Source organism: Apteryx rowi, unplaced genomic scaffold (assembly GCF_003343035.1).
Source record: "Apteryx rowi isolate R43461 unplaced genomic scaffold, aptRow1 scaffold_1, whole genome shotgun sequence".
Lineage (NCBI taxonomy): Eukaryota > Metazoa > Chordata > Aves > Apterygiformes > Apterygidae > Apteryx > Apteryx rowi.
The window spans coordinates 5,498,631-5,513,134 of NW_020447196.1; the positions used below are offsets into that span (position 1 = coordinate 5,498,631).

Here is a 14,504-nt window from a genome sequence, read left to right on the forward strand (position 1 = left end):
AGAAGATACCAAAGTTATTAGTTTATCCCGCTGTGTACGCTTCATACTTATCCCTTAGTATTAACTAGTCTATTTTTTTCTCCTTTCTCTCTCTTCCAATATGTGCTGCTTGAATCTCTTTTCCAAATAGTTTCTATCACCCTTAACTGCAAAACAAAAATAGTCCAATTGTAATTTAATGGTTTAGAACCAATTAGCTAAGCCTTTGCCTCATTTCATCAGCTCAAAATTTCTGTATATCAAATCACATTGTTCCAGCTAAGATCCTAATGAGCTAGAATTTCTCATTTTGGTGGCTCCTAAGTTCTATTTATAGAATCCTTTCCAACAATGAATTCATCTGTTCAGAAAACAAGGTCTGACTGTGCTCAAAAATAAGTTATAATGAGCCATGTCAGCAAATACTAGATAAAGGTAGTGCTGAAAGAGGGAAAGGAATACTTCAAGCTTATTTATGATTTATGAGTTCAGAGTCAAAATGGAAGCAGCATATAATAAAGAACAATGGAAATATCTCTTCTTTAGAGAGTGAGGATGAACTGAAATTTCAGGCCTGAATAGGTTATTAATAGATTATTGATCTAAACCATTTCTGCTACCAAAAAAAAGAAAAAAAAAAAGAAAACCCAAAACAGAAGTTCTAAAACTGCCCAGCGATAAACAACAAATATACCCTACCACCTAATAGCTAAAATATTCCTTTGTGGCCATAAGAATACAGAACTATAATCACTAGAGTCATTGATACTGCACATCTAAAACTGCATCTTCATTTGCAGATGCAGTGTACACATTCAGGAGTTTCACATTCCTACGCCTTCCAAGTTTTTCAAGGAGAGGTCAATTGGCTCTGAACTGAGTCCCAGGTTGTTATGCCAGTGAAATATCATGTAATCTCAAGAAAAAGCAGAACAGTCCATTTTCTAATCCAGGCCAGGGAATCAAAAATCCCAGGCCATTTGTTCAGTTTCTACTCTATCAGTTTCACCCTCTGCCACAGCTCAGAGGGATAATAATCCTATTGACCAAGTACCTGAAGAGGTCTGACTTGTGAGGCAACACCTACATCATTGACGCTTTCTTTTAAATGAATACCATCTTGAAAATCAGAACCAGACTTTGACATGTTCCTAACAAATGTATCAGAAACACAAAATCATCCTCTAATGAAGTTCACAGGAAAGCTCTCCAAAGAGCCAAGATTTCGTCTACCCAAGAAGTACAGAAAACCTCTTTAGGTAAAAATGAGTTTGAATTAATACACATATATCCCTCCTGTCTCTATTCATAGAACATAAAAATCACACTTTTATATTACAGAAACACAAACTATATTAAAAAAAACCAGAATCCTTGTACTCTTTACTATCCGGGATAAGAGCTCTCCTACAGTGCTTGCTTTTCGTGTGTAGACCAAATGATGGTTTTTATATACACATTATATATAATATACACACTATTACATACACATAATATGCACACATATATAAAATACACATTATATATGCATAATTATATACATGTGTATAATATATATAAAATTGCATAAATCAGTCTACCAAACAATACAATCTGTGTTTCAAATGTATCTAATCATTTTATTGTGAGATTTTTACCTAGTTATATAAATTCCTGCGACAGTTTAGTTTTTAATAACCTTATTTGCAAAATATGGTTTGAGGAAAGCTGATTACAGCTAAGTCATTTGATCATTTTTAATGAAGAGGTACTGCCAATTAAACCGCGATTATGCTATCAATAGTTTGTCTATTCAAGTAAGAAAAAAGAAATATCATTTAGCTGGATTTCATTCAAGTTGCATCTCCCCAGACTTCTACATAAGTATGTTCTTATCCCACCTGGAAAGAAGAGAGTCAGTATCATGGGTGTTTTCTTCTCACCCTCAATGCATATCACCAATAAATTTATTCTCAGCTCCAGTCCCCAGGACACAAAACCATATAAGTAACCATTCTCCTGCATGTACGGAACAACTGCAATAATACAAGAGCACCAGTGTTTGAGGAATAAGGACTTCAGGTACAGCTGTGCAAATCTATACCACTGAAGTTTTAAAGAAATATAAGGACAGCTATTTGATTTTAGTACAGCATTGGCATTTTGCAGTAAGAACATAAGGGAAGTGCAGATTCACCTGTTGCTACGTTTATTGGATTGCATTCTCTCTGTTGCTCTAAGTAAAAGTCAGAACTTTAAAATTCCGAACTTCTTCAAAAACATATGTCAAAGTAATAGAAAATTCTTGCACTAAGCTGAAGAAGGATCTATTACTTTTGTAATGGGAAAGTTTTTGTACTCTTTCAGCAACAGAAGTTTCATGGGAGATTGTTTTCATCAGCAGGATGAATAAAAGATGAGTTGGCAGGTGAATAAGGCAGAAATATTTATTACTAGCATTCACTGAAAATGACACTAGAATGCCTCTAAAAGCCTCGCTGAAAAAAAAAACATTTAAAAAATTAACTAGTGCTCCTGAAAAGGAAATGAAGATAACTCAAGACATTTTCCTTTATATCAGGTGGTTGGAAAACCACACAGAAATTGAAGTCAAAATGAAATTGAACCCTCTTTTTCTTTTAGTAACACAATTGGAAAAAGGCAGCAATGTGGTATTACAAGACAGTTTTTGCAGATTTTATAGAGGATCATGCACTCTATTCTGCATAATGGCACCAGAGAAACTACTTAAAGTCCTATGGACTACTGAGATCTATTATACTGTAGCCAGAGATTTTAAAAACATGGGGCTTATTTTAAGCAAAGTCACAATAAAATTAAATATATGTAACCTTTTCAGTGATGTTAAGCACTTTTTTTTGAAAAAGATCGTGGACTTCAGGGAATTCACTCTCTACTATTATCATAGTTGAACAAATATGGCAATTATCTCTTACTCATAAACACAGCTCTGCAAATGAGAGAAAGATCCTATGTATGTGCCTTAGGAGATATAACAGCAGAGAAAAACACATGCAAACAGATAAGTTTCTTAATGCATGGTAACATCAGAATTATGGATCAATGCACAGCTTTTATGTGCTTAAGAAAACACTATTCAACATACATGCAAACAGTGAGAGTTAACTACCTTATGCTTTGTTTAAAATGAGAGGGTGCAATATGGTCCTTAACCCTGACAGGTTTTAATCATGACCTAGTTTCTCCAAAAATCTAGCCAAATGACTAGATTCCACTTCTAATAGAGAGGGAACATAGCAAATCATCAAATAGGTTCAGATAAGAACCTGACCCAAGTCCAGTTGTAGAGCAAGTTCATGGAGGATGAACTCTGTAACCCAAACATAGCAACCGTATTCAACCCCATTTGCTGTCCACATTTTAATCTTTCAGTCAAGCTTCCGGTATTGCCCAAATGCTTTATTTTCAAAGTTAAAAGGTTAGGAACAGATCCTCAAACATAACTCTAACTGAAGTTTGGGATAATACAGAAGGTAAAGTTAATCTGCAAGGAAGATACATGTCTATTATCTATGATAATGAAGAGGGCAAAGCAATTACTCTGTATCTCTTAACACTTCAGTGCTTTGATATTTGCTGTGCTATATAGCATTGCCATCAGAGGTAACAGCTGCCAAAAAGCTGCCAAATCCAGAGCCAAAAGGGAAGTAACTGCATTATTGACAGGCATTCTGGCCATTCATTATGCCAGGGGATTCGGTACTACACCTATAAACAGTAAGCCATGAGGGTAAGAGCAGAGGCTGCAGGGTAACTAGCTGTGGTCTCACGTGCATACCTGAAGTCCACTTCGTGAATACAACAGAAGGTTTTTCTATAACTTCTTGGAGAACCACTTGTGTGCACACCTAGCTGAAGGGATATCCTACAATTCCCTCACCTGCTGTCTTTAGAAGACAGCCATATCCCCCTTCTCATATTGCTTTAAAAAAAAAAATTGTTCCTTTTCTCAAAGCACTTACCCAGAACAAGAAACAGAAAACTAACCATTAAGGGGAAGAGAAGAAAGTGAGGGGAGGAGGAGGGAAGAACAACAGAATAAATACGTAAGAAATGCAAGCTCTGATAGTCACAGCAGCATCAGGTACAGGCAACTATGTCCAGAAGAAAGAACTGCAGAATAAAGCCAAAAAAATAAAATACCAAGATTTATTCTCAAACCCTCAGCATATTTCAGAATCCCAGCTGGCCCAGTTTACAACAAAAAGCTCACAGTATCTCTATGAGAATACCTAGACCGAACAGTAGGTCTCCATCTCCTCGCAGCAGCAGACTCTTCAAGGAACCTATCAATGTAATTTCCAGGCTGTAGGTTTGTTCACAGCAAAACAACTTAATCTCAGCTACAGAGTGGCCATGGGACAGCTGTGGCTCTCTGTAGCTGCTGAGCTGCTCAACAGCAGGAGCTAGACACACAGATAGTGGTGGAGCAAAGCTCTCCTCAGCTCAGGAAGCGCTTTTCCTTCTTGTGCAGCTGGGGGCTCTCCAGGAAATTCAGACAGGTGCCTTGACTTCACTTTCATGTTCTTGTATTTAGCAGTGCCAGGACAAGGAAACTGTTTTCCTCAAAGTTTAGCTGCTTCAGGTATTTCGGGCCATTAAAACTTGGTTTTGGCAAAGATTCAGACAATCAGACTCTGGCTCAGATTACCCAGTTCATACATCTGAAGTACTAGGTAGCTACTAATAAACCCCTTTAAAATGTATTTTGGATTTTTTTCATTTGTATAACAGCACCTGAAATTCATGTGTTATGAACATGAATCTAATAGTGAGAGAGACCCAAGCAAACATAGCAGCACAGCTTTCCTTTTGCAAAATACAACTGACATCTTCTGGCCAACCTCGGTTCTGCAGGTATGAAATCGAAGAGTTACTCAGTAAAGCACTGAAATTGAAATTTTTTTTAAGAAAAACGCCTCACAACTGTGAAGCGTGAAATAGTAATGCAATAGTCACACTATAGCAAAGATCATTTCAGAGAACATAAAGCAAAGCACGCTTAGCAACAATAGAACAAGGCATGGCAAATCAGAGCTCTAATGCCCCAGGTGACAGTAAGCCATTGGTTTCTAATGCACATTTGGTAGTCTACACCCAGAAAGAACTGTTTCCACAGCTAGCATCTTTTTTGGCTGGTTTGAAAGAAGTACCAAGTCAGAGACTGAATTAGACCACTCACTCCAGAGCAAATACCTGTTGGATTGGCTCCAGAATTTCAGCAGGCAGGCATGAGAAATCCTACGTGATCACTGTTCCTCCAGTCAGACTAGAGATTTCTACCTCTCTGGATGTGTAATCTATTCCAGGAGCATTGAATTAATCTATGAAAGTTGGAAAAATCTCACCAAAGCCGCATATAAGTCGGATTACCAAAGCATGTTTTATGACTCCCTTTTCGGCTGCCTATGGTTCCAGTGCCCTTTTAAGCATTGCTAATTGCCAACATCTTTCCTCTCTGCACTGTATCTAATTCAGAAAAGTTCACCAAAAGGCAAAAAAAGGTACTTTTTTTCCTCTTTAAGAAATGGGAAGTGCCCTACTAAGAAATTTCTTTGCTCAATCTGAATAGAAACCATAATTCTATTTTAGACTAATGTAGGCCAACTGGCTGGAAAAGTCCCCGAAAAGTGGTTAACCAACACAGTAACAGGAACAATTCTTAACTGACTGATAACTTGAGAAATCTAGAAGTAGTTTGAACTGGTTCTCCCAGATTCAAAAGACAAAGTTTTAGCAAAATTTCAAGCATTTAATTTAAAAATAATACTTCTTTGAAGTTTAACCTCTCAGCAACAGATATAAAGAAGGAAAAACACATTTCTTGTATGTGTCAAACTGCTTTGTAACCTCAAGAAGAGAGAGACATACTTGCATTCTTACTTTTCTACGCTTTCTACTGAAGTATTAGGCTGTGGCAATAAATACTACATAACGCCACACTAATCAATTGATATCTGACAATAGCACAGGGACTTGTGCACAGTTCTACTTTCAGCTCTTCTCAGTACAGTTACTGTTTCAAACAGAGAACCTCCCAGAGAGCAATTAAAACACCAAAAAATCCTCCTCAAATTTTAGGCAAATATTTTGTTATCCAAAAAAGTTGTCCAGAAAAGGCAAAGAAGGAAGTTCTGGAAGTTGTCCAGAAGACAAATAAGGAATCTATCCCCCTGCCCCATCATTCTCTTTCCTCTTTACTGAATAAAACACTAACAATTGAAATTAATGGAAAAGAAGTTAAATCTTGAAGACTGAGTACATGAACACTTGTGCTGCTGCTGGTCTGTTATAATTCAAGGATTTTATCAGTGTTTGTATAGATGTTGTATTTCTAGTTTATTTGCATGGTTTTTAGGGCACAATTGGAGCACATATTTCATGTGAATGTTAAATGATTTTTTTAGCTGCAGGAGAACATATTTCTTTCTATATATATATGAGCCTATCAAAGTTAAAAACATTTTTATTTATGTAGATTGTCAAATTAACTGAAGCACAATTTGGATAGTCTGGCCATTGAACTCATGGTCCCTCTGCTGACTGGTTAGTTTACTGGAAACACAATAGTATCAAGATATCCTGACTTTTACATATTAAAAATTAATTCCATGGTGGGAAAACTGCAGAGCTATAAACATTTAAACAAACTCGCAATGCCTACTCAAATTATTCACATTTATCCCAGCTTGAATATCTACCCTCCCCCCCCCCAAAAAAAAGTGATTAATAATCAGCAATGTTCACAGGAAAATATGCTAGATTCTAGTAAAATAACTGAATCATTAACACTTTCATTCCTTTAAAGTTTAAAAATTAACTTTTATTAAGTGCAGAATGAATATTTTTATTTACAAAACAGTGATCTCCCTCACTATTTACAATGAAGTTAGAAAAAAATAAATAAATACATGATGAATACAAATAAGCATAACCATTTAGGAACATAGAATAAGAATTCTGGAGAAAAAGCAAAGTGACAAAGTTGTAGTTCAACACAAGGATTAAATGTTAGGGAAGAAAAGCTTATCTTTTGTAATACCTACATCAACACTTAAGTCAGATTTGCTATGTAGAGTCAAGAGGCATATCTGGGGCTATTTAGGACTCACATTTGAGTTAGAGACAACTGGGGTGACTATTTTTGATTGTAGCTTCTCCAATATGGACTGTTAAGGAAGTTTAAAAACAAACAAACAGACAGAACTGACCTAACGTAAAGCAAACCGTCTGCCTGTAAAGATATTTGTTCCAACAAGTATTTAGGATTTCACAAGACTTGCATCTAGATGTACTATCAGATCTTCATATTGTTATGCTTACAGGAGCAGATTAACACATTAAGTTCACTCATTTAAATGTTGTTCTTGCATCTTCAAGTCACAACACACTGTGCTTATTAATGCCTACTAGCTGTTTTTGCTGTTACAGATGAAAATGTCTATGATCTGATTCAAACTGATAGAATCATTATAACCACAAGGACAGATCACTGCTGTTGGCCTGCAACAAAACATCAGGGAGCACATGGTTAAATCCATGATTTGTGTTCTTTTTTAAAACTCAGTAATTGGTTTAATGTTATCCCTTTCCACAGTAGGATAATTATAGTGCTGCATGTTAAACTGAGCAAAACTAACAGGAAATTAGTAGTACCCTTCTTACTGTCAAATGCATTCCTTTAAACAATCATTATCAATTTGCAGTTACAACAACCTATATATAATAGTGTATCTAGGAGTAACTCTTCAGACGACTTAATGCCATAGTGATTCTCTCAAAAGACAATGTAGATTTCACCACTGGACTCTATTTTAATCAGAGGAGAACAAGGCAGCTTACTTTTATTTTAAGACTATATATTAGCTGTAACATAGATTTGCTACACTACTTCTGCTGTTACAGGTTTGCTCTACATTAAATGTTTTCTGGAATATTTTTAATAAAAAACACTTCATATCAACTCCGATGTGGTTTAGTCCCTTTGTTCTTCTAGCTACACTGTTAAGTAATTTCCTCTATTAAGAGGTAGTCTAGAAGTGCTAGTCTTCTACTGCTTTATGCCCAAAATTACAACAGGAATGAAGCATATAACTAATCATACAAAAGGTTTTGTAAAAGTGAATGGAAATAGCCCGCTTAAAGCCAAAAGGGTTCAGGAATGCTGCTTAAGAGTGGTCCCCTCCTCACTCAGTTGACTTGGAGGTGGGCCAGCCACCTGCTCAGGTGAACACTCAGCCTGACCTTCACCCTTCACCTTTTTCCAGCGTACGAAATCTCAGGCTACCTAGTACCACTCTCATGGAGGAGGGCATACTTAACACACTAAATTGGACCCAAACTACAAGAATCTCAGCAATGCCCGTAATGTCTTACACACACCTGAACTCTTCCTAAAGTCCCCTACCAACAAGAAGATTTAAGTCTCAGATTTGAGCCAATCCTGTTTTGTTGATATCAATGGGAATGAATTTTACCTGAAAAAACAGTGCTACCTGCCTCCAGGCTAAATTGCTGGATGCACTCCAGTATGTATTAGAGTACTAACAAGTAGTACATGGAATACATAGTAGAATACGATGTATTAGAGTATAATGTTTTTCTGGTGCAAAGGCTTTTGCACCAGAAAGCATCTTTCCAACAATTACCTTTGAATTTACAGATATTGCAGCGGGAGAAATAGAAAAGGACAATTTATAAAGTACATGTCTGTAATGTGTAATGATGCATGTGGTGATTGCAGTTTTAACACTGAATTAAAGATAAATTCTGTGTAGTCAAATGCATGAATTCTCTTTAAACGGTTTTTAGTTTCCTTTTAAACAATCCTCAGAACAGATTATTTAAATGCCTGAAAAAGCACTGAGAGTTTTTATCTGGGGAAAAAAGCATATAAAAAGCCCCAAGTGCTGCCAGTTTAGGCCCAAGATCTCATCTTCTTAAAAATTACTGTAAGGAAAATTGAAGTACTTTTTCATCTGCTAAATGGCAGAACACTGCTTTAATTTTTAAGTGGAATTCAGAAAAAAGTGATCTTATTTATACCAGCTCGGCCTCACCCACACAGGTTCTTACTTCATAGCAACAGCTGTAAACAGGCCTCTATTCCCAGTACACTCATTCTTGCAGGCAACAATTACTGCTGTGCATAAACAAGGAAAAGAGTCATTAGAGAACACCGCACGTGAAATTTAAGAAAACACAGCTAAACTTCAAGCTTTAGATAGGCACTCTAAAAAGCACAGTATAAAAGAAAACTGTTATAAAATACACAAAAGTATATTTTCTGGGATTAGACCATATATTCACTACAGAAAATAACTATCCAAACCTACATGTCCAAAAGCAAGAAGAGGAAAAGATAAAATGTATTTTGGTGAAATATCAGCTCTGCTAATTCTCTCTTGAAAGTGAAATCCAGAGACAAAGGTGTTCTATGTATTGCCGCATTTACACTTAGATGTACTTTTGAACTTCTGGATCTGTAAAACATTTTAAAAATTACAGATGATGGATTTGATGTGCAACAGTTCACAGATCAATACTTAATATAAAGGGTACATTCTTTAAGCAAGTTAGACACTGAATGCTGAAGCCAAGTATTGTTGGTTGATGGCATTAGGTACTCATTATATTAGGAATATATAATATTCCTAAAAAAGGAACTATGAAGTCTCTCAAGTGCCTCTGAACTATAAATTGTCATACAAGTCCACACACACACACACAGTTAAGAGAATATACATTCACACTTTAAAAGAATTCCTGAAGAAAATATGCTTTTGTTTCTACAGTAGCTGTAAAATATGACATTAGGAAAAAGTGTTTGATAGTCCCAAGGCTGTCTGAACAGCTTTGTTTAGTAAAGCTTCACATACACAAAGCAATTCTTTAAAGTATCTGACACTGTTAAATCAAATAGTGGTTTGGGAGTTTATTTATTTATTTCAATTACAGTGTTTCAATAGGAGGCTACTCGTTTTGCACAAGAGCAGAGCGTTTCTTATAATCCAGGCAGCTACAGCTACTATCCCTCTCCCTATCAAATTGTACCAGTCTCAGTGAAATTTGTCTCCCGTTTGTTCTTTTGGAAAGTTTTACCAGTTGCTCCCATGGAATCAGAACTGGACTGGCAATCTTCAGTTCGGTTATATTTCAGTGAACTTTTATCAAAGCATTTCTCCTCAGTGTGCACAGACCTGGAAACCCAGGGAATTTTCACCAAACTGACTTCTAGAAATGTATTTTCAGGACTAGTCAGTAGGGTCAGTTTCAGGAACTTCCAAATGATGACACTTGTACCAGCTTGACTATCAGGGAAAACAAACAGGAATGGTTTCCAGTATCAAAATTGGCTAATGGTATAGAACAGCAGTAATGCAAGCCTCTATTCATTGTTTTTGTAATAATTTTCAATTGTTTCTGAATTAAAATACACCACAGTTACTGTGATATCATCTCTGTACATTCTTGCAAGGTCTTCAGGCAGTGTCAGCATTGCAGCAAGTTTCTCTTGGTCCACCTCCCCATACTCATTATTTCCAATTGCATGCCTTATTAAGTGAGTAGCTGTGTTCTGGTCAAGTGAGCCAATGCCTCTGTTTTTCCTCTGAAGCAACAAGTTCTGCATATAACCCAAATTAATTGGTTTCTCAAAAGCCAGTTGTGGTTTCCGCACGTTAAGCTCTGTAAGGTGTCCAGCAACAAGTTTTACAACCTTCTCATTACTTAGCATCTCCCATAGTCCATCTGAAGCAATAACTAGAAACTTATCCTTGCCTCTTAGTTTGTGGTATGTGACTTCAGGCTCTGCAGTTAAATAAGGGGGTGTGTGATAGTTTGGAGGAACATACTGATAAATATTTAAAGCCTCAGCATCACAGCTATTCTCCAGAACGCTGTGTTGCAATTCTTTACTCCATTTTAATTGGACATCTCCAAAAGCTCTGGAGGGCATGAGAATCCCCAGTAATCTGTCATTCACAAACAGAGTTTTCTCCTCAGATTTCGGGTGTTCTCTCTTTAGTCTTTTAATTTCAGATTCATCAAAGGCATTGTGGTCTCGAGTTAAAGGGAGAGTAGACCATGTTCCATCTTCTTCATGTACCCCTAAAACTGCTCTGCAATCACCAGCATTTGCAACATGTAAGTGAACGCCATCAATGTGAGCCACACAGGCTGTTGCACCAGAGAAAGCTACTTGAAGGGCAATACTTCTCATCAATTCATTTTCCTGGGGAGCCTGAACTTCTAGTGATATGTCTGAGTCTAACCTTTTGAATGCACATATCATGGCTTCTTCTAAACTAAATCCTGGCTCAGTGTCTAGGTCCAGTAAGTGTTGCCAGTAAACCCGGAGGTTCTCAAAATATTGTGAAGTTATTTCTCGATACTCTACATCATTTGGATGCTTGTGCCACTGCAGAATAGGCAAAACTGGTTTCATGCACTCCACAGCAAGCTCAATCTCTTCCAAGGTTTGCCGAGACATGAGAGATACTGCTATATAATGAAGCAGTCTCTCACTTACTGCCTGAGCACATGCAGAACCTGCATGACCATCAAAGACCCCAAACATCATCCCTTTGGTCTGCAAGCAAGTGGCTGCACTTCTGCGGTCTTCAATTGGGGTGTTAGATGCCAACTGGTTACTTTCAAATCTCAACACAGAATTAGTATTTTTACCACCCAAATCCAGTATTTTATGGGATAATTCACCTGCTCTGAGTACATCATTGATTTGTGATGGAGACAACTGAAAAGAGAATTGTTCTTCTTCAGTGGAAGTGTGTCTGAAAGCTTTTCTTAAGGGGAAAGTATTGTCTAAGCTCCAGCTTCCAGTAGGGAAGAGGCGTGTTCTGCAGAAAACAAGCTTCCATTTTATCTTGTTTTGATTTGGGATACATCTGGAGTACAAACGTCCTTTTCCTTGTAAAACAATGCTGTTTCTTGCTGAGCTTAAAATCCAGGATGATACACTTGTTGACATCATAAGTCACTCCACGAACAGGAGTGACTTCTTTCAGTAATGCAGAATGCCCTTATAGCCTGAAAGATAAAAATAGGAAAGATGCAAAACTTGAATATTTCACAAGAAATTTTCCATATAGCAATGCAAAAGCAAGTCAACATCTCATAGAATTGTTTATAACTTTTTCTAGAAAAGAATACTGTGAGTAGAGGCATCATAAAAGGGATACAATTTCCATCACTTAATTATGACTGTGGTGAATTTAACTTATGATATGATTGTCCCTCCCCAGTTAACTCATCAGAAAAGCTAACTTGTATTTGTCAAGCTTCTTTTTCCTCATATTTTGTTTTTCCTTAGCAAAGCTAGGAAGAAATTCCAACATTACAAGAAATGTAATTGTCAACTGTTCAGCAGAAAGCCCCACCTAACGAGACACAGAACAAGCAGATCCAGTAAGAAAAGAACCTAAGAATGACAATTAATGCACAGCCTAAAAAAGCTGACCTGAGTACAACTCTGTCAATACATTCTAAATATCAAAAACAAGAGAAGATCAGTGCTCAAAACCCTAGAGAAAAACTGAAAGATGTGGCAGACAAGTTAATGATTTGTATAAATTGCAATGATCCTCACATCTACAGCAAGCCAGTCTTCCTTTCTAATTCTGTTCCAGTTTATAAGCTTGAGTCTTTTGTACCTTGAAGATCTTAACCAATCTTCAGTCAGGTAGGATTTTTACACAACTGAAGTGAGGTTCTACTGCTGGTTAACGTATTTATCACAGCATTGTGCTTTGATGAAATGAAAGTTGCAGCAATTGCATTGATGACTTTTACAGCTAGGCATTTTTATTTGAAGTACAATTAGAACAAAAAGGAGCTATGAGCTTTGCCAAGAGCTTTGCTGCCAGCTAGGCAACAGTGCCGAAACCTAGGGCAGCCAATATCTGAAGTTCTTCAGGTGCTGTGAGCAGAGGTGCCATCATATTGTTTCCTACTTTCATTAAGGTATTCAGGCTAGGGGAGGTACAAACTGCTAAATAAAAGTACAACTAGACGCTTACTCCAGAACAGAATTTTGACTGAAGGATTAAAAAAAAAAAAAAATGTATTACAGCATTGCAAGTATACATACACCCAAAAGGTCATACTAGCAACCCATTGGAACAATACAGCTTTTTATGAGCTCACCACTTTCAGGTTGCCTGTAGCACTGTCTGCTTTAAGCCTCAGACCAAAGAGGCTACATACTACTGCAATATTGGCTTTTTAGCAGAGCACTTTATCAGAAATAACAAGAAGCCAGCTCAGCCAGTTGCATAAAAATTGTTCAAAAAAAAAAAAAAAATCAGAAGGAGCTAAAAACAAAACTGAACAAGTCTAAACAAAAGGCGTCCTGATACAACCCAAGGACTTCACTGAAATCCCATTTGGAAAACAAAAGCAATGTGACACAAAGCATATACAACTGATGTCTGAAGCATACCATCCATGCTTGCCAAGAGAAAAGACTGGACAAGCTATTCCGCTAAGGAGAACACCACTATCACCCCTGGAGACCCTGTGAGGGCAGGCCAAGGCACGGTGTAATTTTACTGCCAATGCCAGGAGAGCAGGTGGCAAAGCCAGCGTCGGTTCATTGTCTGATGCTCCCCCACAGCCTCCCGGGACACTGGAATCTACCGACACTGGACAGAGATCGTGCCTGAATAAGCTAAGAGGAAGCCAGCTGATACTGCAAACGCCAACATCGGCTAAACCCAAAAAGCTCTGGCCGTTCAAGACCAGCCTTCTTATTTGTCTGCGTTTCCCAGATCATTCCCCATCTTATTTTTTCTTCTTTGTCTTCCCTCCCTTCTTATCCAGGTGAGATTGAAACAGTGACTTATGCGTTCTTGACTCAAAAAGCTGATAGAAACAATGCTTTGAACAGCCTTGTGCTGCTCATGCCCTGGCTGACAGATGCGGCAAGCTTCTTCTAACAGCAGACCTGCCTAATACAACTTAGGCATGTATTTGCCTAAGTTCAGGTAGCACTGGTCAGCCCTAGAGAATGTTCCTGAACCACTTCTACATTTATTGCCCTTAACTACAGTTTTCACATCCTCAGGTGCCTACCCAGACACAGCGTGCAGACTCCACTTGTGCCCAGGAAGGAAGGAAGCCCATCCGTGCTCATTAGCTACTCCAGCGCAATCCGAGGTAAAACAAAGTTGCAGTGCTAATAAAAGCAGGGCGCTAAAGACCATTCATTATGCAAGAGCCGATTACATAAATCTTAACATTACTGGCATGGCATAGCTACCACTTCAGCGCCAAACGCAAACAGCACTTCCTGATCAGGTGAATTAGCGTGATCACTAAAAACCGAACTGCCCCCACGACACAGCCCACTTACTCCTGAGGAGTCCCGAGGGCCCCTGCGTACCCCCGGGGGCTCACAGAGCAGGAACTCCCGCTTTCCAGGGAGACAGCGGATACCCATTACGTTCCACACCCCCCACCCCAGATACACCCATGCCCCTCCCCCC

The 14,504-nt window shown here is 37.9% G+C and overlaps 1 protein-coding gene across 1 annotated transcript; it reads right to left on the reverse strand.

Moving 5' to 3' along the window:
- Window positions 1-9,914: 9,914 nt before the first annotated feature.
- PDP2 (pyruvate dehyrogenase phosphatase catalytic subunit 2) lies at window positions 9,915-14,112 on the reverse strand. Its single transcript, XM_026059368.1, has 2 exons — window positions 14,092-14,112; window positions 9,915-12,048 (listed from the first exon to the last, which is right to left on the reverse strand). Exon 2 carries the CDS (start codon window positions 11,990-11,992, stop codon window positions 10,388-10,390), a length of 1,605 nt encoding a protein of 534 aa, XP_025915153.1. The 5' UTR covers window positions 11,993-12,048; window positions 14,092-14,112; the 3' UTR covers window positions 9,915-10,387.
- Window positions 14,113-14,504: the final 392 nt, after the last annotated feature.

Coding starts and splice junctions, on each gene's coding strand:
- PDP2 (XM_026059368.1), bottom strand. CDS start 11,992: ATGATGTCAACAAGTGTATCATCCTGGATTTTAAGCTCAGCAAGAAAC.